We start from the raw sequence: 27,077 nt of genomic DNA on the forward strand, positions 1-27,077 counted from the left end.
ATGAAGATAATATCTCGACTCCGGAATACCTTCTTGTTGACCGGGTCCCACACTCGATAGCCGAACTCATCGTCACCGTAATCGAGGAATATGCATGGCCGGGTCTTTGGATCTAACTTTCCTCTCCGGTCCTTTGCTACATGCACGTACGCGAGACACCCGAACACCTTCAGATGCCGGTAGGATACTTCCTTACCGGTCCACACTCTCTGTGGCGTGTCTCCGTCCAAGGGTACTGAGGGTGATCTATTTATCACGTATGTCGCCGTCGACAGTGCCTCAGCCCAAAACTTCTTGGGTAGTTTTGCATGCGCTAGCATACTCCGGACCCTCTCCATTATGGTCCGGTTCATCCTCTCGGCTAGTCCGTTTAGTTCCGGCGTCTTCGGCACGGTAAATTCGAGCCGGATTCCCTTCGAGCGGCAGTACTCCTCGAACTGCCCTCGGTACTCTCCTCCGTTATATGCTCGAACCGCCTTCAGCTTCCGGCCGGTTTCTCTTTCCACTCTCGCGTGGAGCTCTTTGAAGACGGATAACACCTGATCCTTCGTCTTCAACGGTGTGGCCCACAACTTCTGGCTGTGGTCATCTCTGAACATCACGAAGTACTGCGCTCCGGCATGTGACTTCGTGTCTACTTGACACACATCCGTATGCACCAACTCCAGTGGTGCATTACGTCTCATCGGTGGCCTTGGTCTGAAGGAGGTCCGGTTCTGCTTACCAGCCAGACAATCAGTGCACTTCTCTAAGTGCACGTTCTTCACTGGAATGAGGTTGTCGTCTGCAAGCCTCTTCATCCCCTTCTCGCTCATATGACACAGTCTCTTGTGCCACAACTCACCGGCAGTGTCGAATGCCACAGTCACTTCTTCCGGACATAACCGGGCATTCATCAGGTACAACGTGTTTACCTTCCGGGCCCGAGCCACAATCAGGCTTCCTTTGCTGAACTTCATGACACCGTTTCGGATGCTACCAGTGTAGACTTCATCATCTAGCCGACCGACTGATATCAGGTTCAGACGAACCTCCGGAACGTGTCGGACATCCTTTAGCAGCAACTTGCATCCGGTTGGTGTTGTCAGCCACACGTCTCCTATGCCGACAATTCGGCATGTACCTTCATTCCCCATCCGGACATAGCCGTGGTCAACGGCTGAGTAGGATGAGAAGCATTTTCGGTCCGGGGTAAGGTGGAACGACACTCCGGAGTCTACCATCCAGGTCATCTCGTCGCCGGCAAGGTTTATCTCACACTCCTCAGTGATGAGCATCAACTCTTCTTCACTTGCCGCGATTGCCGTCGTTCCCTTCCAGTCCGGCCCCCTCCGGTCTTTACCGTTTCAGTCTTTACCGTTCCAGTCCGGGGTTTGCTTCGAATCGGTACCGTCGGTTTCCTTGTCTTTACGGAAATGCTGACAGTTCTTTTGGAAGTGTCCCGGCTTGCCGCAATAGAAGCAAGTAGGCCTCCCCCTTGACTTTGACCGTGTCCCCGACTTCTCCCGGTTCTGGGGACTACGGTTTCTATGTCTTCCACGTTCCGATTCGGTAAGGAGCGCTTTGGAGTCGGAACTCGTATCTTTGTCTTTCCGACGTGCCTCCTCATCTAGCAAGCTTGACTTTACTCTTGCTAGGGATAACCGTTTTCCTTCCGGCCCGGCGTTGCCCAAAGTGACAACCAACGTCTCCCAGCTATCCGGGAGGGAACCGAGCAGGAGTAGCGCTAGTACCTCATCGGCAAGAGGTACTTCCAACGACGTTGCCTGGTGTATCAGCCCCTGGAAGGCATTCATATGCTCGGCCATGCTGGAGCCATCTTGGTACCGGAGTCTTACTAGCTTCCGGAATACCGAAACCTGGTTAACAGCATTTTTGTTTTGGAACATTATGCCGATCTTCTCCCAGAGCTCATGAGCCTTGCTCTCTTCATTGAAATTGTTGTACAGGCTCATGTCGATGAAGCACCGTACATACGCCGTTGTCTTCATGTGCATCACCTCCCATATCGCGGCATCGATTTTGTCTGGTCTCTTGTCCCCAAACTGAACCGGCAGCCAGAGGTCTTTAACCACGAGCATGTCCCTCATCTTCGACTTCTATACTGAATAGTTGGAGCCGGTGAGCTTGAACATGCCGCCAAATGATTCGTCCATTTTCTGTGTCGATTTCGCTCTGATACCACTTGACGGGAACTTGACGTTCCTTATGTGCAAGACTCGGCCACAACCGAGATTCTTTTCATACACAGAAAATAGGTAATCAAACGCGACACAGAGAAGAGAAATGGTACACACACACACTACACAGGAGGTTTACGTGGAAAACCCCAAATTAAGGGAAAAACCACGGCAGCCCACAGGCTGCAAACTGTCACTATGTATGAATGTACAAAACAGTGAGTTCTCGGAGGCAACGACCTCGGACTCACGCTCTTCGCCACAGGCGGCGGTTACAACAGAGGCAACAACCTCTTTCTCTCTCTCTCTCTGTACAACGTTACGTGCTATCTCTTCTTCTTGCACCAACAAGAAAATAACAACAACAACTAAAAGTTTGCCCTAAGTCATATTTATACTAATATGACTTTTCGGCTATTTACAAATGTAGCCACAATGGGCTCTCAGAAACATATTTACGAATATGTCTCTTCCTCCGGTTCATACCGGTTCTGCACCATCCGGCTCTCCGTAGCCGGGTACTCCTCATCCGGTTCGCACTGGGCCTGTATCATCCGGCTCTCCGTAGTCGGGTACTCCTCATCCGGTTCGCACCGGGCCTGTACCATCCGGCTCTCCGTAGCCGGGTACTCCTCATCCGGTTCGCACCGGGCCTGCACCATCCGGCTCTCCGTAGCCGGGTACTCCTCATCCGGTTCGCACCGGGCCTGTATCATCCGGCTCTCCGTAGCCGGGTACTCCTCATCCGGTTCATACCGGGTCTGCACCCGGGTACTCCTCATCCGGTTCATACCGGGTCTGCACCATCCGGCTCTCCGTAGCCGGGTACTCCTCATCCGGTTCATACCGGGTCTGCACCATCCGGCTCTCCGTAGCCGGGTACTCCTCATCTGGTTTCTGCCTCGGCCGAGTTTGTTCATCGGCACTGTTCTTCTTCCTTCCCATCCGGAGGGACCTGTTTCCCAACATATCATACATCGAGGATATTGCTCTAGGATCTGATTTACTTGTTCTGTTTGGCCGTTTGTCTCAGGATGAAAGGTTGTCGAAAATTTTGTGAAAGTTCCAAGAGTCTAGAAGAGGCGTTTCCAAAAATGAGACATAAATTGGGGACCACGATCAGAGAATAAAATGCGCCATCTTTGTGAATCTGTCAACCACCACCAATATTAAATTGAATCCCTCAATGTTGGGAATGTCGGTTGTAAAATTCGTTGAGATGGAGGCCCATGGCCTACTTGGAATTGGGAGAGGTTGAAGTAGACCGTAGGGACAATGATGTACTGCTTTGGTGCAGGCACATGTATCACATGTTTTCACGAATTCTTTAACAAGTTTCCAAGGTTGCGGCCACCAATAACTTCTTGAGATTAACTCCAAAGATTTTTCAACGCCAAAATGTCCAACTAAGGCATCATCATGGCATTCCTTCACGATACGGATACGACAAGGACCATCTAGGACATACATTAAGTTGTTTCGAAAAAAAAACCACCCCGAAACATAAATTGGTCAGGAATATTTCGTACCTCCTTTATGGTTGAATTGTTGACTTGAGTCTCCTTTATCTCTTTTGCAAATTTGTCGGTGGTAGTATTTGTGGCTATTGCATTGAGTATTGATTCATCTGCACCCATATAAGCTGCAAAGCGTTGAATCTCATGTGGCTATAGTATACAACATGATTATTGATTGTAGGCCACATCTCCTGGTTGAATTTCGAACTCCGAACGCCGAGATAGGGCATCGGTTTTACCATGTTGGGCACCAGGACGGAAAACAATTTTAAAGTCATAATCAGCCAGGAAGGTCAACCATTGCATTTGCCTCCGGTTCAAAATGCGTGTAGTGGTGAAGTAGACGAGGTTCTTGTGATCAGTCACCACCTGGACACGGTGTTGGGCGCCCACCAAGTAAGGACGCCATTCTTCGAAGGCGGCAATAATGACAGAGAGTTCTTTGTCGTAAATTGGGTAGTTGATCTCGGGGGGTGTGAACTTTTGAGAGTAAATGGCAATAGGATGAAGAATCCCATTGTTATCTGATTGAAGAGAATGGCATCGATGGCAATGTTAGAGGCATCAATTTCGATCGTAAATGGTTTGGTCAGATTTGGGTGTAGAAGTACCGGAGCCGTGGTAAAAGCTTTCTTTAGTGTCATGAATGCTAGTTGCGTTGTAGGAGTCCAATAGATGAAATGACATACCTGAGGAATTCCACTGAGGTTCAATCAAACTCACACTTCTCGGGTTTCACATAAAGTCCATGTTCCCGAAGTTTGGACAGGATAAGTCAGACATGCTTGGTGTGCTCTATGTAGTCTTGTGAGAAGATAGGTATGTCGTCGAGATAGATGACCACACATTGGTCCATATATTCTCGGAAGATGTCATTCATCATATGTTGAAAAATGGCAGGAGCGTTTGTGAGACCAAATGGCATTACAATGTATTCACAATGCCCATACTTGGTTCGAAATGCCGTTTTCCAATCATCTCCGGGCTTGATGCGCACCAAGTTGTAGGCACCTTTGAGATCAATTTTGGAGAATACATGCCCAGGCCAAAGTTAGTCAAAGAGTTCGGGGATTAGAGGTAGTAGATAGTGGTTTCGAACAGTGACACGATTGAGCCCACGATAATCGATACATAGGCGTAACATTCCATCTTTCTTTTTGACAAATAGAATAGGAGAGCTAGTTGGAGTTTTGAGTGGCGAATGAATCCCTTTGCGAGATTCTCTTCAATGTATATTTTGAGGGCCTTGAGTTCAGGTTCAGATAACTCATAGATAGGGCCAAAAAGAGGACAAGCACCATCTTTCAAGTCAATTGGACAATCGTATGGGCGATGTTCAGGCAGGCGATCAACATTTTTCTTCTCAAATACATTAGAGAAATCATTGTATTTTGATGGAAAAGAGCTAGTACATAGGGTAGTGTCTAGACTGGGCGTGACCTCCATGTCCTTAGAATTAGAAATGGATGCAATCAACACTGTATCACTTACCCGAGCAAGAGTGGAAACTGTTTCTGAGGCCAATGTGGGAGTAGCTGTTGATGTTGTTTCTATTGGAGCAACCGTCGACATGGTTCTTGTTGAAGAGGAAATGGGGGCGACTGCTAATGTGCTCCTCACCGGAGCAAAAATGGGACTTTCCCCCGACACATGCGTGGGAGCAACCATTGACGTGGTCCTCACCGGAGCAGAAATTGGAGTGCTCCCCGAAACATAAGTGGGAGCAACCGTTGACATGGTCCTCACCGGAGTAGGCGGCCAAACAAATGGCGGAGCATTGGCCCGAAGAAGAGTGGAAGTAATCCCTTCTGGGCAAGAATTTGAGGTGAAGTTGATGGACTGAGATCGCCAATCCATGATTGGATTGTGAGTCTCGAACCATGATAACCCCAAGATGATAGGATGTCGAGGTGATGTGATGAGGTTAAAAATGATTTCTTCGTGGTGGGCTCCTATGTGGAGACTCAAGGGAATTGTTGTATCTGTGATTCAACTAGAAGAGAGCGTTCGATCGTCGATCACTTCAACTGGAATCGGGATAGTTATTTTGCTTCTTGGAATGTTGTGTGTCTATGCAAACATGATATCAATAAAGCACGACATAGCCCCAGAATCCAACAAAGCTTTTGTCTTCAGAGTGGTAGAGCCAAGCTGAAGAGTGATCGGAAGTGTGAAGCTTGTTGTCGAGGAAGTTGGTTGATTGGGCCCTTGACACAATTGTCGACTCTTGTGGTCCAGATGCACATCCCCTATTGTAATTGAACATTGGAGTTTTCCTGTTGGCAGAAAATGTCAACCCCATGCACACGATGTGGTGTTTGACAGGGTAGTTTTTTTGAACAAGAGTGAATCAAATGGTCGGGGCCGCCACAATAGAGACATAAATTGTTGGCACGTCGATGTTGTTGTTGCGCGTTAGTCAATGGTCGATAATGAATTCGATCTATCTCCATTGGGGAGCTAGAATCTATGGCGGGAGTTGAAGATTACGTGGAGGATGACATGGTAAGACGGGTTCGTCGACCACAGTAAGTGACTTCGTGTAGCGGCTGGTCAAGGTGGATGGATCCGGTGAGGACGTTCCTCTTGTCGGAACTCAAAGAGACGATTATCGCAACGCACAGCTTGTGAAATAGCCTCATTCAAAGATGCGGGCTTAGGAAAGTTAAGCCAACGATTTTTTATCTCACCTTATAATCCTCGACGGAATTGATTGAGGAGGGCTTGTCCATCCCATTCGACATCGCATGCAAGTTGACGAAATTCAGATGCATAGATTGATGCTGCACGTTCTCCTTGTTGTAATGCATATAGTTTGTTGAGTGCAGCTTGTCATTTGTCGGTCTCCTTGAAAGTTGCCTCAATTTCGGTACGAAATGCTTGGAAGTCATTCAAGAGTGCTGAAGAGGTCTCCACTAGAGGGGCAAACCAGGCTTATGCTTGTCCTATCAATGAACTGCTGATGAGTACAACTTGTCAAAAGTCATCAGAATATCGTCGGGGTTGAAGAAGAATAATAAGGCGGGTTTGGTTGATGAAGCCTCTTAACCACGACCTTGTTCCATCGAATTTTACTGGCAAGCTGACATTGGGTTCTATAGCAGAAGGGTCAACAATCGAGTGAGGTATAATCATTGTGGCTACCTAAAGTTCTTGAACAGAGTTTCGGAAGTTCGCATTCTCATGTTGGAGTTGTTGTATGTAAAGGAATACATGTGCAGAAACGTGTGTGTAAACACAGAGTACACAGCTCGGAAAGAAAACAGTTCGGTAAACTCAGAAAACACAAAGATGGAGATGGAGATGGAGAGACAGAGAGAGAGCAGACAATTCAATTCTATTTCAAAATAATGACGCTCTGTACATACATCGTGCTCAGTGAGCACCTTTTATACAAGCCCTAACAATTGGGCTGACACAAGTACTGACAATACTTGACCGCTCATAAATGATCCACGACAATCACTCCCAAAATTATTCCTTACGAGGAATATCTCTCTAACGGCCTTTCGGTTTACGCACCGATACGGCCAAGTTATGCGTACTAACTTGCGCGTCCAGTCTACGCACTAGGTTACGCGCCGTATTACGCACCCAATGTTAAGCTTGTTACTCAACACTCCCCCTCAAGTTGAACTTGAGGTTCCATCCGCTCTTTCGTATCTACGCTCCGGTTCCTTCTGGCTTCATGGCTCGCACGCACTCCTCGACCCGTTCGATTCCGCGCACTTCGACCCTTCCGGTCAGCTTGTCAGCTTGTTCGGCCCTTCTCAGCTCCCTTGTTGTCACGGTGTTGGCGCGTCCTTCGCTGCCCTTTTCTCCGTTTGGCCTTCAGTTGATTCGGCGTATCCAAATCGAACATTTTGATTGAATCGAACACTTCCGATTCAATTCCACTCTCATCCGAACTGGCTGTCTCCAATTCGTCTCCTGTCTTTAGGCCTTTGATTACATCAGACCACGTCTTAGTCTTGGCCTCTACGCCCTTCTTGGTTGTATCTCCCCCTGATTCAGCTATCCTCGGTTCTTCCCTACGGTTATGGCCCTTGCTCTTTTCTTTGACTTCTTCAGCCGGCCCGAAATCGAATTCTTCATTCAATTCCACGTCACTGTCACTTCCGCCGCGATGAACACCTCCGCTCCTTTCACGCTCTTGTTCATGTTCTTCCTTGCTCCCCCTCAAGTTCGGCGTGTCGAGGTAACGCAACCCTAGTTCACCTGAGAAATGCTGTAACTTGTCGAGACCAAGAGGCTTGGTGAAGATATCGGCAACCTGCCGATCTGTCGGAACATACGCTAGTTCGACTTCACCTGAAAGGACCCGCTCGCAGAAAAAATGGTAATGCACCTCAATGTGCTTGGTCCGGGCGTGGAACACGGGGTTTTTTGCAAGGTGGATACTGTTGAGGTTGTCGTAATAGATCGTCGTCGGATCAGACACCTCTACATGTAGATCTCGTAATAGCCGTTTCAGCCAAATGACTTCGCATGTAGCGACAGTCACCCCTCGATATTCAGCCTCTGTGATCGACAGTGCCATTGTCGGCTGCTTTTTGCTGCTCCACGCGATCGCTGCACTTCCTAATGAGAAGGCGTTGTCGTGAAGAAAACCGTCCACAAGCGGAATCGGTGCACCGGGGCGTAGGAACCGGCTCTTCATGCCCGTACGCCTTATATTGTACATAAGGGAGAATTAGGAACATAGGAGATCCTAGGTAGGTAGATTTAGTGGGTAGGAAGTAAAGGGGAAACGGCTCCTTCCTTGCCTATAAAAGGAGGGAGACGAGAAGGGGGATTGGGAGCGGAGAGTCGAGGACGAAGTGTTGTTGGTTGGTGGGCTGAAGGCTTCTCTCTCTCTCTCTCTCTCTCTCTCTCGCTTGCAAACTCCGTAGCTTCTTGCTGTACAGGTTTCGGGAGGCTCGCGCTGCTCTGAGGAATGCCCGAGTGCTTTCGGCAGTACCTCCAACCTACGCCTTTCTTTCTGTGCGTTTACGAACAGGCATCGGCACCTGTTCGCCGGCCTGTTCGGTTGTAACCGACTTCGTGCTTCTTGTTGTTTGTCTTGTTAATATATATGCATACATTCGTGTCTCTTTGTGTCGGTGTCCCACTCGCGTCTTTGTGTCGGAGGGCCGTGTCCCTGTGAATCTACGCTCGCACGTAGCGGTTCCCCTCCCTTCTCCTTTCTCTCTTGCTCTTCGATACAAGACCCCCGAGGTCCCGCCTCATTCCACGCATCCGCGAGGAATACCTCGACATCTTGGTGAACCCGACGTGAAGGAGGCGGCAGAAGAGCAGAAGATGAAGGGGTCAGATCTTGCGGAGGCCATGGCTTCGGCCGTGGATCGGATATTGAGCGCACGCGAGGGCACCGGTGCCCTCAATAGAGCCATTGAGGTGGTCGTCGGTACGATCGGCCAGTTCAGCGGAAAGGATGCCACGAAGTATTTGGCGTCCTACGGGGCAGAAATGCTAATGCGGGACATTCCGGAAGAGAGGCGTCTTGCCAGGTTTCCTCGAGTGGCGATGCCGAGCATCCATGCGGAGGTGCTCGAGGTACGGGCGGAGAGCCGTACCTGGGAGGAGTTCGAAGGCCGACTCCTAGAAAAATACGGGCTGGACGACGCGCTCTGGCTTTCGAAACGGGACTTCATGGAATGGGTGGAGTCCCCCGGCAAGGGAAGAAACGTGTCGGCACTCCTCCGGGAGTTCGAAGAACGCTTTGCGCGCCTTTTGGCGCTTGACCGAACCATTCTGGATACGAGCCGAGTCCTACTGTTCGTCAAGTCGGTGGACGAGCGGGACCGGGATCAAGTCGGCTCCTTGCTGGAAACCGAAGACGGGCTGACGACCGACTGGGTTGCGGTTAAGAGAGTCTATGGCCGTTTCGACAAACGGCGAGAATGGGCTGACAACGGGGTGGCTGGTGCGGGCTCTGTCACAGCAAGGAGGCTTGAACCGGCACCGTAAGGGCGAAGGGAAGAAACCCGGGAATGGCTCGAAACCGGTCCGGCTTCGACCGGCACGGTCAGTGGCTCGTCCGGAGGAGTAGCGCTGGAGGAGTTGACGCGGGCGATAAAGGATCTCCAGATCGCCCAGACTCGAAGGGAAGGTGGCGAACCGGCTCGTGACCGACGACCAGCAGTAGGGAACAGGTGCATGTGGTGCGACGAGGTCGGCCACATTCGGAAGGACAGCGGCGATTTCGCAGAGGCGTTGAGGAATCGGGTGGTGTACCTGTGGGAAGGTCGGGTGCATGCCGGCGATACCAGAAGGGCCCTAAACTGAAACGACGGGCGAGGAGGTATGAAGAGACTGATGGAAGAGGCAGCGGCCCGACACATGAAGGCCGTCCACTACTTGGCGTCGGCCGGCATTTGGGTCGGGGGCAGCGAGGCCCGAAAGGAGAGCAAAGACGGATTCTGGTCGGCAATGCTGGAAGGCCTCGCCGGCGCACGGTTGAGGAAAGATGAAGCGGACCGCGCTGAGAGACGGGTCTGGGAAGTAACCGGGTGGAGCGACCCAGTCGAGGAGAAGACGGGCTTCGTAGAAGCCGCCTGCCGGAACTACGAGGCTCTGGTAGAAGACAAACGAGTGGGGAAGTCGGAGCGGCCGGGCCCTCACAACGATACGAGACCCGATTCGGGCAACGACGGAACGAAGCCGGTGGGTCCAGCGCGCAAGATAACCCCAGGAAGGGCGGATACCGACTGGGGACGGAAATAGAAAGGACCACGGACCTACGAAAGGTCCTAGAAGAACGAATCCTCGACAACAAAGTGGAGCTATCATTACGGGAGGTGCTAGGGATCGCCAAGGAGTTCCACGACTCCATTGTGGACCTGGTGAAACGGAGGAGGCTGTCGACGGAGACGGAACCGGAAAGACCGGTGGAGGTGCGGACGACGCACATCGACGACATGGCGCTGGAAGATGAGTGGGCGGAGAGCCACTATTCAAGGCCGCACTGGGCCCGAGCGACCACGGAGACCCCGGTAAAGATCGGAGATGTTCAGGAACCGGTGGTGGCACTGGTGGACCACGGTTCGGAAATAAACCTAATGTCCATGGACTTCTATAAGAAGGGAAAGTGGCCGATCAACACCAAGCACGGGTGGAAGATACGGGCGGCGACGCGCGCCACTGAGGAACTGCATGGGGCCTGCCCGAACGTGCGAGTCAAGATCGGCGACGTCGAGATCGACCAACACTTCTTCGTACAGGAGACGTCCTCGCATCCGGTCATTTTAGGGGAACCATACATCACGGCGGCGAGAATGGAGACCAAAGTGTTGGACAACGGTTCGGCCTACGCGAGGGTCAAAAGCCAGGACGGGCGCCATTCGGTCCAATTTCTGACGGTGCGGCCGAACCACGAGCGAAACCGCGAGTCCCTTGGTGTCGAGAACCGGGAGGATTTTTAGAGAGGGCTGCCAAGGCGTGGGGCCGAGACAGTCCGGACACTCGGGAAAGACTCCACAGCTGTACGATAGAACCGAAACCGAAGAAACCCTGTACGATAAGGGTGTATGTTAGTCAGCATCGTTGGCCAAGAAAAGGCAAGGGCGGAAGTGCGACTTCGAGCGTGTGGAGTTCTCGACTCGAACGAGGAAATCAGCGGAGCCGTGGAGGCGGTCTCCTTCGACGACACCTTGGGAATGCTGAGGAAGGTAGCCGGAGCAGACCTTAACGAAGACCGGACGATACCGGTATGTTCCGAAGAGATGTATGAAGTCATCGCGGACTTCAGTCAGCGGCTCGGGTCGGACCGGACGGCCCGAGTTAGCACGAAGTACAAGACTGTGGACCGGAAGGTAAGGCCCGTCGCGGCACCCTTACCGGAGGGCAGCGAGTCCCGAATCAGAGGGGTTGCGTGGGACCCCAGTTTGCGAGATCCAGTCTGCATAGGACACACCTTCACCGACGGGATGCTCCGGGAGCTCAATATCGGTGGGGGCAGGTTCCTACTGCCGGCGGAGGAAGACCGGTTTCGGAGAATGCTCGGAAGGCACGGGAAAGCCTTCGCATTCTCACCGGAAGAGATCGGGTGCGTAGACCCAACAATCGTGGAGCCGATGGTGATATTCACGGTACCGCATGTACCGTGGAATCTCAAGCTGATTCCGGTACCAAGAGCTCATATCCCGAAGTTGATGGAGCTATTGAGGCAGAAAGTCGATATGGGCATTCTCGAACCAATGGTTTACCGTACCGAAGAAAAACGGAACATTGCGCTTCATTCAAGACCTGCAGCCAGTCAACAGAGTGACCATTCAGAACGCAGGAATCGGACCGACGATAGACGAGTTCGCGGAGGCCTTCGCCGGAAGGTCGATTTACTCGGTCGGTGATTTGTACTCAGGGTACGACCAGTTCCAGCTAGCCGTGGAGAGCAGAGACATTACGATGATGCGAACTCCCCTCGGCCTAGTGCAAATGTGTACCCTGCCACAAGGAGGGACTAACTCGGTGGCCCACATGGTGAATGCAATGAACAAGGTACTGAGGGATTTCATCCCGGACGTCACCATGCCGTTTCTAGACGACATCCCGATCAAGGGGTGCCCGGTGGAAGAGAAGGACGAGACACTCGGGCCGGACGGATGCCGGCGATTCGTGGCAGCACACATCGACGACTGCGAGAAGGTGCTACAAAGGCTAGAGGATGTGAGGCTCACCTTCTCCGGGGAGAAATCGGCCTTCGGGCAATCATAAATCCTGGTGATCGGACACCTACGTGGACCATATGGCCAGAAGCCGTCTCCGGCAAAGGTAGAAGCCATCTCCGCGATGAAGACCGACTGTAGCTCAGTTACGGAAGTTCGGAGGTTCCTGGGGGCGTGCGCGTTCTACTACATATGGATCCCGCATTACGCCCACGTTGCGGAGCCGCTATACGGGTTGCTGAAGAAGGGACGAAAATTCGAGTGGCGAGACGAGCACACGGAGTCGGTCCGGAAGCTAAAGGAAGCTCTTACGGCAGCACCGGCGCTCCGGAAGGCTGTCTATGAGAAGGGTACCCCGGTATACATAACGGTGGATACGAGCCCGACCGGGATCGGATGGGTCGTCAACCAAGAAGACAAGGACGGCATTTGGTTCCCGATCCGATTCGGCGCGAAGGTCCTCAGTGAGCGACAGCGAGGGTACGCCCAGGTTAAACGCGAACTCTGGGGTATCGTTTCGGCAGTAAAGGCCGACAAAGATTACCTGATCGGGACAGAAGCGGTTATCGAGACGGATTGCCTGCCAATTCTCGGCATGGTTTCCGGATGCGCGACACTGGACCTGGCAATGCTCAGGTGGATAGCGTACATCAAGTCCCTGGACCCGGAAATACGACACATTTCCGGAAAGGACAACGCCATGGCCGACATGCTTTCGAGGGCGAGGTTTGATGACGAGGGCGGCATGGTTTCGGAGGATGAAGAAGTCGGCGTTGACTTCTTCGAGGCAGCGTACGTGACGACCGATGGGACGAGCACTCCGGCGCTTAACGGCTTCGACGAGAGCAAGTACGACGGCGAGTGGCTACAGATCGGTGGGTTCTTAAGGACCATGACGCCGGATGCGTCATGGACGAGGGACGAGACCAGCCGGATCCGGAAGAAAGCATACCGATTCTTTCTCCTGGACGGATACTTATGGAAGCACCCGAAGAAAAGGAACGGCGTCCGGCTCCGGGTGGTGGCGATGAAGGAAGAACAGGAGGAGCTGCTGACGGCCTACCACGACAGCCCTTGGGCTGGACACCGTGGAACGTGGGCCACGTTCGAGAAGATAAAGGGGAAGTACTGGTGGCCGGGACTATACCGGGACGTGCATCGGTTTGTGACAACTTGCGAGAGCTGCCAGATGCACTCCGTAGTCCGACATCGGGACGAGCTTCACCCTACGTACCCTCCGACCATCCACTTTAAATGGATGGTAGATCTGGTGACGATGTCGATGGGAGTAGGACAGATGCGGTATCTGGTCCTGGCTCGGGAAGATCTGACGAACCAGGTGGAGGGTCGAGCCCTTCAGAACAAAACTACCGCGGCCGTATGTCGGTTCCTGATCGAGGACGTGATATGACGGTACGGGTGCGTCGGGAAGATCGTGGCTGATCGCGGGGACTTGGACGCCGAAGAGGCCGAGGAGCTGTTCGACCGGTTAGGAGTCAAGCTCTCGCTTACCACTGCGTACAATCCGGAGGCGAATGGGAAGGTGGAGCGCGGGCACGGACCGATCGTCAAGGCGTTAGTTCGGGCATGCGGAGGACAAGTCGGGAACTGGCCGCGGCTGCTGCCTTACGCGTTGTGGGCTGACCGAACTATGCACAGTTCAGTAACCGGGTTCATGCCGGCAGAGCTCATGTTTGGGCAGAAGCCGGTCATGCCGATGGAACGTATGATCTCCTCATGGGCAACCGTGGACTGGAGAGACGAGATGAGCCGGGAGGAACTGTTGACGGCGCGCATACGACAGCTCGAGCGAAGGCCGGAGGACGTGGAGCAGGCTGCGGGAAGGCTTCGGGTGGCAAGGACGAGGAACAAAGCCCGATTCGACCGAACGCACCGGCTCCGACCGAAGAAGATCGAGGAAGGCGATTGGGTGCTAGTCTACGACAACAGCCTCGACAACCAGCACCGAGCGACACGAAAGTTCGCAAGAAGGTGGTTCGGGCCTTACGTGGTACAAAGCACCAACGACAACGGGACGTACCATCTGGCGGAACTCGACGGTACAAGAATGGCGATACCGGTAGCTGGGAAGCGGATCAAAGCGTTCAAGAAGCGTCATGACGACCAGCCGGATCCGGTTAACCTGGATCGCGACGACGAATGATCCGAAACCGAGGAAGAACCGACGGGCGGGGAATGAAGGCTGGACCGGTTTTCTCCGTCCCAACTCAATTTGGCGCATGCCGGAGGATGCGCGGTTAGGTAGGGGCGGATGTCGTGAAGAAAACCGTCCACAATCGGAATCGGTGCACCGGGGCGTAGGAACCGGCTCTTCATGCCCGTACGCCTTATATTGTACATAAGGGAGAATTAGGAACATAGGAGATCCTAGGTAGGTAGATTTAGTGGGTAGGAAGTAAAGGGGAAACGGCTCCTTCCTTGCCTATAAAAGGAGGGAGACGAGAAGGGGGATTGGGAGCGGAGAGTCGAGGACGAAGTGCTGTCGGTTGGTGGGCTGAAGGCTTCTCTCTCTCTCTCTCTCTCTCTCTCTCTCTCTCTCTCTCTCTCTCTCTCTCTCGCTCGCTCGCTCGCAAACTCCGTAGCTTCTTGCTGTACAGGTTTCGGGAGGCTCGCGCTGCTCTGAGGAATGCCCGAGTGCTTCCGGCAGCACCTCCAACCTACTCCTTTCTTTCTGTGCGTTTACGAACAGGCATCGGCACCTGTTCGCCGGCCTGTTCGATTGTAACCGACTTCGTGCTTCTTGTTGTTTGTCTTGTTAATATATATGCATACATTCGTGTCTCTCTGTGTCGGTGTCCCACTCGCGTCTTTGTGTCGAAGGGCCGTGTCTCTGTGAATCTACGCTCGCACGTAGCGGTTCCCCTCCCTTCTCCTTTCTCTCTTGCTCTTCGGTACAAGACCCCCGAGGTCCCACCTCATTCCACGCATCCACGAGGAATACCTCGACAGCGTATCCGGATGTGGATCTACGATCACTAGCATTTCCGGCCCAATCGGCATCCGTGTAACCAACCAACTGTTCGGCTACGCTTGCCTGATACAACAACGCCATGTCTTTCATTTTGCTGACATATCGCAATATCCTTTGTGTGCACTAAAAGTGTTCGACCGTAGGCTGCGACATAAATTGACTGATTAAGCCGACCGAGTAGCTAAGATCCGGCTGAGTATTCGTCAAATAGATGAGGGTTCCGATGATTTGTCAAAACTGTGTTGGGTTGCACGCCTTTCTCGAATCTCGATGAAGCTTTACATTTCTGTCCACAGGGGTCGAGATGGGCTTACAAGTTGCCATCCCGAACTTGAAGAGCATATTCAGTGCGTAATGACGCTAGCTGATCAATATGCCTTCAGGGGTACGGATCACTTCGATCCCGAGGAAGTAATGAAGGTCTCCAAGATCCTTCATGTCGAATGATGCCGCAAGCTGAGACTTTATGTTGTGGATTTCGTCTAGGTTGGCACTGGCGATGACTAAATCATCAACATAAAGTAGAAGACTTACCGGTCCTTATGGACCTTGCCGAACAAATAGTGAAGAGTCTGATTTCGACGTCGTAAACCCCATCCTACGCAACTGTTGCGTAATCTTCGCGTTCCAGGCTCGCAAGGCTTGCTTAAGTCCGTAGAGTGACTTCTTCAGTCGGTAAAAGAATGCATTGTGCGAAAGCATGTGCGTAAAATGCAGAGTAAAAAGTTCAGAAAACATAGAGATGGAGAGGGAGAGGGAGAGACAGAGAGAGAGACACTATAGATCAAATTCAAAATAATTCTCTGTTCTGTACATACTTTGTGCTCAGTGAGCACCTTATATACAAGCCTTGACAATTGGGCTGACACAAGTACTGACAATACTTGATCGCTCATAAATGAGCCGCGACACTCACTCCCAAAATTATTCCTTACGAGGAATATCTTTCCAACGGCCTTTCGGTTTACGCACCGATACGGCTAGGTTGTGCATACTAACTTACGCGTCCAGATTACGCACTGGGTTACGCACCCAATGTTGAGCTTGTCACTCAACACTTTCTCTATGGCCCCTTTTACCACAGTTCCAGCATTCCGTGTCGGCCTTTGCTTGCTGGCCTCTGGCGCCGCCTTGACTCCCCCTGCTTATGAGGGTCTGGAACTGTTGTCGGCACATTTTCTGTGCCTTCGGTCCTACTCTTGCCGGTTGCTACCATTGCGAGCCGACCCGCCTCATCCACCACGCCCACGGGGCCGATCCGCCTCAGTGTACAACATCCGGTTGTCGGTGGGTGCACTTGTTGACGCACCGGCGTGGTTCTCCTCTACAAGGAGCATTAACTGTAAGTCGAAAAATGACGGCGTATTCTCCCTTGTGCATACCGCCGTTCGAAACGCTCTGAACTTAGACGCTAGGCCCCCAAGACAGATCTGCACCATCTCATCTTCCTCTACAGTGACGTTGACAAAGGCAAGTGAGTCACAGATCTCTTTGATTCAGGCCGTGTAATCGACTACCGACATGTCCTTCTGTCAGACATTGCTCAACTCCTGTCGGAGTTGCAGCTTCTGGGCCGTAGTGCTTGCCGTGAAAACCTTCTTCAGGTTTCCCCAAGCTTCTTTTGGCATCTTGGCATCTCAGACATGGCTTAGCAGCTGGTCTTCGAGATTGGACGAAAAGCAGTACATCACTATGCTTGCTGCTTGTTCCCACACTAGGAAGTCCTTGTGTGCCGCATTAGGTGTTGTGTCGTTAGCTCCGTCGACATAGCTCCCGTAACCATGCCCAAGCAGGCACTAGTGCATCTTGTATGACCAAGATGCGTAGTTGGATCTGTCGAGCTTCTCCACCGGGGGCGAGCTAGCCATTCCTCTATCCATCACTTCTCTTTTTGTTCTTACCGGGTCTTAGGGTTTGTCTTCAGATGCTGATGTCGGCTGCAGAGGTTCTCAACCCTCGTGCTCTGATACCATGTAGAAACGAAGTTGCGGAAGCATTAGACGAATAACAACAGAGAGGGAGAAATATAAACACACAGAGTGTACGCGGGAGAGATAGAGAATGAGCAGAACAACTTAAATCTATTATGCAGAACAACTTAAATCTATTATCAACAACTCTGTAAAAATCTCTGTGCATACAACGTGCTCCATAGCACTATTTATACAAGTCCCAAGAGGACTGATAGAAGTACAGTGTACCTCAATGCTCACACGCTACTACGAGACATTAACTACCTAGTAGTCTAGGCTGCTACTACGCTTCTGGTTACTTCTTGATCCGGCTAACCGGCTCCCCAGTTCACCGGCTCATCCTTTCGGATGCCGATTCGGCTCAAGCTTATTCAGCCGATCCGGATCCGGTTGAGCTTGCTGCTCAACAATCTCCATCATTGGGTACAAGTTGTTGTACTTGTGCCCGCGTCCAATTCTTAGATTTCCTCGGCTAATCATCCATGCCAACTCATTTAGAGTTGTTCGGTACCCATCTTCGGCGAACATGTCGATGGAGACCATCAAGTACATGCCGAACTTGGGGCAGAGTGATCATGTTGCCATTTGGTAGTCAGATGGGGACCCCTCTGATCCTTGTGATTACACACTCCTACCCATTTCCGAGTCGAATTGTGCCGTTGACGTCAGCCAAATAGTTCGAAAACCATTCGATGTTTGGGGTTACGTAAAACGTGGGGCCGGTGTCCAGTAATCATGCCTGCACATCTTGCGCATTGTAGAAGACTTCTCTGATCATTGAGGCTTGGGTGAAAGCATGCGAGTGGAAACAATTAGCTATGTCGTTGACATAGATAATTAGCTCTGCAAAAGTCTACCAGTGATAAATAGTCATTTTTGCCCCATGAATGAAAACATTAGAATGTTTTAATTATATAAATGAGCACCATAAATGTGCAACATATACGTGCAGCACAAATGGATATGTGCACGATAAATTATATACCAAATTCCTAGGTCCATTATGCATGATCCATTGCCATATCACGTTGGCTTAGATTATTGCCATTGTTCCTAAACCCTATTGAGTCCACTTCTCCATTACCGTCATTCTACACTTAGTTGCCACGATTGTGTGGTCCAAGCATCATCTGCCATTGTTCGATCTTATGGAGTTCACTCCATTGCCACCATTCTACACTCAGTTGTCGACACTATTCCGTCTTGGATTGCAATAAATGTTCGATTTGACGGAGTTCAGTCCTCCATTGCTACCAATCTATACTCAGTTCCCGCCATCATTCGGTTCAAGCATCAACTGCCACTATTCGCTCCTATTGAGTTCACTCCACCATTGCCCCCATTCTACACTTAGTTGTTGCTACTATTCAGTCGTGGATTGCTACCATTGTTCGATCCGACGGAGTTCACTCCTCCATTGCTGCCATTCTACACTCAGTCGCCACCATTGTGCACTCCAAGCATCATCTGCCACTGTTCGATCTGACGGAGTTCACTCCTCCATTGCCACCATTCTACACTCAGTTGTCGCCATTGTTCGGTCTTGGATTGCAATAATTGTTCCATCTGTTGATTATCTTGTGTATTGTTGTGTATAATCTTGTGTATTGTGGAATAATTTTGACAACAGTTGTTGCCCACGTTCCCGACGGTGGTTGAGTAGCTTTCACTCCATTGCAACAAACATAAACTTACCAATGGTGGGATCGCTCCAGTGAATAACTGGTTTGCATGTGGTTTAGTCACTAGCTACATGTCTTTTTTTTTGTGGAATTATACTAATGAGTATATCAAGCCAAATGGAAGGGGAAGGAGGGTGTTTACTAATATCCCTCATGGATCATCGGGATAGGGATGACGCTATCATGACACAACAAGCGATACAAAAGTATTGGGTAGGAAAAAAAAGAAACATCATCAATTGTTGAAGGATGCGAAAGCCATATTCACTAAAGGTAAGGATAGTATTGGTTGCGATATAGGTTTGAATACCACTCAGAATGGAAGTAATGAGACTACTATCTGTGAAGTCAATTTTTGCTCATAAGAAAAGACCATGGCAAATACATCGGATGCTAAGGTGTATAAGAATTTAAAAGCACAATATGAAAGGTTCAAGAGTTAAAAGACAAATGAAATTGAAGGGATATGAAGTTAGAGGCGTTTTCCAAAAGGTGAAAAAGTAGGAAAAAACGCATACAAAGGCAAAGAAAGCAAGGTAGAGAAAAAGCCTCATAACTTCTTCATCTCATGTCCAAATTTCAAAAGAAAAGATTCCTAAGAAATCTAACAAAGAGAGATTTCTTGTATTATAAATTTAGATGACAAACCAGAAATAATGATATGAAAAATGCATCACACAAACTCGAGGATATAAGAAAAAAGCAAGAATAACGCAACTAAAAACCTATAAATATGAGGGTATTCTTAACAATAGAAAGGGAGGATAGAATATCTTCAAGAAGAAGTGAGGAAGAATAAGAAGATTAGAAGAAGTGAGAAGAAGATTAGTTGAAGAAAGAGAGAAGAAGGAAAGACTATTTTGGCTAATAGTACATTGAAGTAGTTATTTGGGGTTGTTAGTTTTGGAATCTAAGAGGATTGTATTGTTTTCCTAATAGTATATTGAAGTATTATTTTCTCTTCCTCTTCTCTTCTTTATCTTTTTTCTTTCTCTCATCCTCATTTTGGCACTCCAGGGAGGATTGATTCTTTCAGTACCAGAGGGAAGGCATGTTCTGTTTGTAGCTAATATGGCTTTTCAATTTGCCTTTGCAGGTGATGGGATTCAAGATGTGGGAGCATTCTTGGCCGCCTTCAAACATCATGAAAAATATCAATAGGGAAGATGATGATTTTGAGAAACTTCCTCTATTGGTGGCTACTTTTTATGGACGAGCAAGGGATCCTTGCTACTAAACCAACAATTGGTAAAACAATTTAAAGCTAAGTATATTCGATGCCGAAATGTGGTTGAAGTGCGAGAGGAACTCTTTCTTTTACGAATGTCATCAACAATGGACAATATCGATTATGAGAGGGAATTTTTTGACCTCTGGACTACATTGATTCTACTACGTGGTGGAACGGAGGATGAATGGTTTAAGATGGACCGCTTCAAAGTAGGATTAAGTCCACACTTTGCATTGGAGGCAAATCTAAAGGATCCTACAACTTTCCAAGCGCTTATCCAACTTGTCAAGACTATAATAGACAAATCCAAGTTCTACAAGCGAGAGTGAATTCAACGGTTGCAACATTTAAATCTCCTATTCTTCAACAATCACCAATTGTGTATGGAGATAAAGTATTCCCTAATATTTTTACGACATATTAACCTAATATTCCGGTGATGCAAGAAGTTACTCAACCTAAGGTGGAAGGAGGTTTCTTGGTGCAAGTAAATCAACGTCTCGATGAAATCTCTCAACAAATCCAAACATGCAAGCAAATTTTAATGTAATTCAAACTCGCAATGTTCCAAGACAAAGGAAAGTGATTGTGTGCTACACATGTGGTGTTGAGGGACATATATCTACACAATGTCCTTCATCACGACAAGGTGATTGGGGTCAAGGCATGTATCAATTTCAAAGTAAACAAAACAACACTAGCAAAACTTTCACCAGCTCAACAACCATGTTGGAGAGGAAAGAACTGTAGTGCAAATTCCAACAAGTCCCCCTAAGGTAAATCTGCTTGATTTTGTGTGTGATATAGTTGAAGATTGTGATGTTGCATGCAATAAGACAACTAGTGCATCACATAAAAATAAAGAGTTGGAAGGAGAGTCTAATAACTCTCAACAAAAGAAGAAGTCTAAGGAGACTAACTTGGAGGATGGATCTAGAAAGAAACATCCGCAAAGAAAGATTAAAACTGATGATATGCCGATGCGGAAAGGTGTGGAACCGTTCGATCTCAAGAAAAAGCTAATCTCTAGTGGAACTCGTATCATTTGGCCACAACTTCTTCAACTTTCTCCATTGCTAAAAAAGGAGTGGGGACGTGTATCGAGTATACAACAAAGTATAAAGACATTACATTGTGCGAAGATTGTGCATGTGGAAGATCGAAAGGATATTCAACCCACTATTCCGGTAACCATTAAAGGTCTTTTAATTAAGGATGCCTTAGTAGATAATGGTATTAGAATTGATCCTACATCTAATGTTGTAGTGAGTAAGATTGGAAATCCTATCTATCAAAAATCCTCTATCAAGGTAGACATAGTTGATGGATGTTTAACCTCTCATTATGGAGTTATAAAGGATGTTGAGTGTTTTGGCATATCTATTTCCATGGATTTACATGTAATACTCCTTAAAGGGTCATCTTGTTCCTCAGTGTTAGTAAGACCTTCGATGCAAGAATTACATAATTGGAGTATGATGAAATTATCACCATAGAAGGGGTTTAACATCTTCTATGACTTGTATCTACAACGAGTAATCAAATGTATAGAGGAGAAGGAAACATCTATCGATTATGGAAAGCAAGAAGAAACTAGTGATGGATCAGGGAAAAGAAATTGTTCCACATGGTGTCTACGGATGAAGGAGAAGTCATTGAAGAATGTATTATCACCTTAAAGGGAAAAAAGAAGAAGATTTCAAATGATGTCCATGGAGGAGAGGATCTAAGGTTTATGTCTCCTCTTTCTAAGTTTCCAAAGTTATTCATAAATGATTATTCACAGATAAGAGGAGAAGGCATCAAGCACCACATCAAGTTGAAGGAAAGCATACCAATTGCCTAAAAGCTTCGACGATTCGAGATTGTGCAAAAGGAAGACATTATAACGGAGTTCAACGCATTATCTCAAGCGAGTTTCATTTATCATATGGAGGATTTGAAGTGTGTCTCACCCATTGTTGCGAGTTTCAAAAAGGAAAAAACGCATACAAAGGCAGAGAAAGCAAGGTAGAGAAAAAACCTCATAACTTCTTCATCTCATGTCCAAATTTCAAAAGAAAAGATTCCTAAGAAATTTGACAAAGAGAGATTTCTTGTATGATAAATTTAGATGATAAACCATAAATAATGATATGAAAAACGCATCACACAAACTCGAGGATATAAGAAAAAAGCAAGAATAATGCAACTAAAAACCTATAAATATGAGGGTATTCTTAGCAATAGAAAGGGATGAATAGAATATCTTCAAGAAGAAGTGAGGAAGAATAAGAAGATTAGAAGAAGTGAGAAGAAGATTAGTTAAAGAAAGAGAGAAGAAGGAAAGACTATTTTGGCTAATAATATATTGAAGTAGTTATTTGGGGTTGTTACTTTTGGAATCTAAGAGGATTGTATTGTTTTCCTAATAGTATATTGAAGTATTCTTTTCTCTTCCTCTTCTCTTCTCTATCTTTTTTCTTTCTCTCATCATCACTATCAAATGTTCAAACCAAGCACATCAGCAATGAAGACAAGAAGGTAGTACTTTATGGAATATTAAATGATCCATCGATAAAGGAGTTTGTTAATTGTGATGGTCTTAATGCAAACATAACATATGTACTAGTAAATAATCTTCGTAATAGTTTCGTATCCATGAGCCAGATAGAAGATGGTCTTGTCTAATGATGTTACTTAATAGTGATGTTGCCGATCTTAACATCAATGTGCTATATAAGGTAATTGGTGTTAGTAGAAAAACTGTGTACAATACAATGAACCAGATAATTTCAAGTAGTGAAGGAACTAGTCTAATAAAGCTAACAACAAGACACCCATAACATCATAAATCAAGGCTATAATCACCATATTTTGGACAAATGAGAGTAGGGTTTCACCCAATAAGAAGGATTTATGGAGGAAATGTGTTGGAAGGAGTCAATACGAGGAGCATCCCATTCCTCTTCTTGATGTGCCTCAGGTATTTACAATTATCTCAACTTTTGTTTTGATTTTTGAGCTTAGTTAGTTAGCTTATTAGCTACCTCAGAATATGACCATAGCTAACTAGCTACTGGTAATAGCTAAAGAGCTATTTCCAATAGTAAACTTAACTATTATCAAATAATTAGTTATCTCAGAATATGACCATAGCTAACTAGCTACTGGTAATAGCTAAATAACGATTGCCAATAGCTAATTTAGCTATTATCAACTAATTACCTAGCACAATAACTAATTAGCTATCTTAGAATATAACTATGGCTCACTAGCTATTGGTAATAACTAAATAGTTATTGCCAATAGTAAACTTAGCTATTGTCAGCTAATTAACTAATTTAGCTAATTTAGCTATTATAAGCTAATTAGCTATCACAATAGTTAATTATCTACCTCAAAATATGACCATTAGCATCCAAATATCAAAGTTCAACTACGAACATTCGAGTCTCTTAAGCCACACTTTGTGAGATGCTTAAAGGATCGATACACATGTTGTTGCATTTACCATGTACAAATGGGTTTTCTCAAGGACTCAGTTAATCTACTACGTCACCATAGCTCCTCCCTAGAGGATGCAATCTGCATTTGTGAGTGCCCAATTTGTCGATCTAGCCCGCAAGAGCACTATAAATCATCAGAGCATGTTATCTCTTCCATGAGTGGTCTTTTAGCTTCAGTATTGTGTCCTAGAGAATCTGAGTTTATCTTCCACAGTCATAAATGTGCCATGGGTTTATGTCAAGATTGTGGCCCTATTAGATTTAGGTGCTGTCCAAAAGAGTTGAGTAGGGAAATATTAATCTCTCTCAAGTTATTTAGGTCTGTGGACACCAATTTGAAAGGAAAGATGTGTAAAAGAAAGGATCTAGTTAGGAAGTCGCTTAAACCAAGGGATTTGGCGTCTCTATTTGTAGTATCTCTAGGAAAGTTCATTAAACACAACTTCATTTATTCATGGCAGGCTCATCAATTTAAGACTTGCATATCTGATTTTCCAAATGATGTAGTAGTCTTAGTAGTAGATTTTGCAAAGAATTATACTTTCAAGAAACAGAATGAAATTCAATCCATGCATTGGTGTTCAATGCAAGTAACCATTTTTGTGCACATAACATATTTTCGAGTTTCAGGTGATGTTAAGAAAGTAATTCATTTTTTTATTTCTGATGATAAGAAGCATGATACCTTGTTTGTCCAACACTATTTTAAGTTACATTGGCAATGGTTATTATGTCAACGTTTGGAGCTTACTCAACATTGGGTGTGGTCTGACGGAATTGCGTCACAATTCAAGGTTAGACGTCCATTTTATTTTGTTGGGAGGTATCCTTCTATAACAGGGTTGGAGATGAGATGGAATTTTTTTGGGTCTAGCCATGGTAAAGGTGAACATGATGGAATAGGTACAATTATAAAGCGGGCACTTTTTGATCTTCTTTTTGGGAGTCTTCTTGGGAGCAGGTGCAGTTATAAAGTAGGTCCATATATTCAGAATTGGGAGTACCATACATTGAATGATAAGGAAGCAGTTGATGGAGAAACAAAAAAAAATGTTGACTTCACATATCAAGGACGTGGAGATACTCTGAGTGATGTCTTAAACGTTGGGGATAATTTCGTTGTAAATGCAAAAGAAGGCAATTCAAAGGGTGTTGATTTCTATATATTAAAGTGCACGATTTGTAAACAGTGTGCAACGAAGAATATTGTAGATGCTAATGTGTATGAATGTATATACAACAGTATGTCATGGAATTTGTAGCTACAAGGAGATCATACTAGTTTTCTTGTAAAACAAGCAAACCACATGTATTGCAAAAAAACAGTTTAATAAAGTCGTTTGGGAGACTGTCTTCTTTCTGATATACAATTTTCTTTCTGTTCTTGTTCCTTAATAAAATCATTTGGGAGTCTTCTTTATTATATACAGTCTTCTTTCACAATAAAATCGTATGTTTGTTTAATAAAAAATTGTTTAATAAAATCGTGTGTCTTTTTTATATACAATCTTCTTTCTGTTCTTCTTTCTTAAAAAATAGTTTAATAAAATCGTTTGGGAGCCTTCTTTCTGATATATAGTTATACTTATTGCAACTTTCAGTCTTAGTGTCTGTTCAATGTGCATAATGACAATTATACTGTCTGGAATACATTTTGGCAATGGTTTTATTACTCTCAAGTGAACCATATACAAGTTCAAACATTTTTCCTAATTTGAAGAAAAAGTAACAACATGAAATCAGAAATCATGTATCTACTCTTAAAATTACACAGTATATAATTTACTCAAAACAAGCGATTTAATTCTTCATTGATTAATCTGTCATCAAATTACATATTTATAATACACCATTGGCAATGTCTACAAAGCGCCTATAAACAGCGAAGCTCTTGCTGGTCAGTAGAACTTCCCTACATATATGATCTACATACCGAGCTCGGTATGGAGTCCACAACCACGCAATTAGTTGGCAGCTCAATGTTTTCACCAAGTCGTTATCAGGCATGTTCTCGGGTACAATGAGAGAACATCTGCGAAGATTGAAGTAATGCTGGAAATGTTCTGTATCCACAATCAACATATTGTCGGCATTATATTCGGGCAAAGTATCCCAAAAATTAGAAAGTCTTTTGAATCTTGCATTATCCTTCCGCTCACAATTTTCTCGTGTCCATTGACCCTTGAAATGTTGTCGCCACTTCGGGAAGAATCATTCTACGCACTTCCACACATTTGTATGGGGTTTTTCACTCCAAATAAACAAATCAGAGTATTGCACAACCTACTCTAGAAATTGATTCGCGTCCCTACTTGGCTACATATATCACACACTGATCAGGACTTTATCAAGCTCCAAGATCAAGGCTCTTCTTTCGTCTTCTAATGGTTTAAGTTTCCATTCCTATAACTAAGCCTGTGTTACACCAAGTATTGGTAGCACACAATCAATTTCAATCAACTCGGGTTCTATCGACACAATTGGTGTCCTTTTCCTCTTCAAACCCCTAGTCAACTGTGTCGTTGGGTCTGCCTTCACCTTGTATTGTTGTTGTGCAGTCATTGGGCCTGGCTTCACATTGTTTTGCTCTTGTATAGTCACCTCTGTGCATGTAGATACTTCTCTAGTCGATATCAGCCCACTGGTATCACATGTTGCATCTACCTACAAAATTAGATCATCTATGCAACATGCTTGATCTACTTGCGTGACCAGATCATTTGTGTTAGTTGTTACATCTACTTTCAAGATGGGGCCCTCTAAACACACATCAACATCAACAGTTTCCACATTGCCATCGACCTTAGGAGCAATAGATTCAAACCCTTTAGACTCTACAACATCAGAAAACACCAACATATTCACACTCACAAAGTAGCTAACAGTCTCACAAAACAACATAATGAACATGAAATATTTTGCAACAAAATAATAATATTATCTTAATATCCATCATAGAGTTCCATTACATAATGTGAATCAAGCAACACCCAATCTAAAGTCTTACTTGTCCAAATAGATCATAGAAAATCTTCATAATTTTCTAGGAAAATAGCTAATAGTCATATCCCACTAATAAGTAATTGGCAGTAATTAGCTCCAATTCAAGAGCCCCTTGACTGAGTAACTGGTTTTGTCCCCGATCGTGGCCCCTTCTTCAGCCTTTTTCTAGTCGGTTGCCCATTTAGCCTTGCTTCTTTCACCCATTGTGCAAGTGTCCTCCTCCGACAACCTTTCCATCACCTTAGTAGAGGCTTGCACGTTAGCCGTGTCTTGCGCTAGCTTTTCAAGTACAATGGGATCTAGTGGAACATCATCAACAATTAGGCTCAGTGGGGTTGAATCAAG

The 27,077-nt window shown here is 46.7% G+C and overlaps 1 protein-coding gene across 1 annotated transcript; it reads left to right on the forward strand.

The window, feature by feature from the left end:
• Positions 1-23,884: 23,884 nt before the first annotated feature.
• Positions 23,885-25,412, forward strand: LOC147860098 (uncharacterized). Its single transcript, XM_087324627.1, has 2 exons — positions 23,885-24,690; positions 25,331-25,412. Exons 1-2 carry the CDS (start codon positions 23,885-23,887, stop codon positions 25,410-25,412), a joined length of 888 nt encoding a protein of 295 aa, XP_087180753.1.
• Positions 25,413-27,077: the final 1,665 nt, after the last annotated feature.

This window comes from Azolla caroliniana, unplaced genomic scaffold, assembly GCF_043228905.1.
Source record: "Azolla caroliniana isolate FFs.n. ecotype wild unplaced genomic scaffold, voAzoCaro1.0.p SCAF_9, whole genome shotgun sequence".
NCBI lineage: Eukaryota > Viridiplantae > Streptophyta > Polypodiopsida > Salviniales > Salviniaceae > Azolla > Azolla caroliniana.

What these genes read in the sequence shown, in the direction of transcription:
- LOC147860098 (XM_087324627.1), top strand. Translation starts at nt 23,885, where the DNA reads ATGAGTGGTCTTTTAGCTTCAGTATTGTGTCCTAGAGAATCTGAGTTT. An exon ending in GGGAGTCTTCTTGGGAGCAG is followed by an intron (nt 24,691 to 25,330) that starts GTGCAGTTATAA and finishes TGCAACTTTCAG; the next exon opens with TCTTAGTGTCTGTTCAATGT.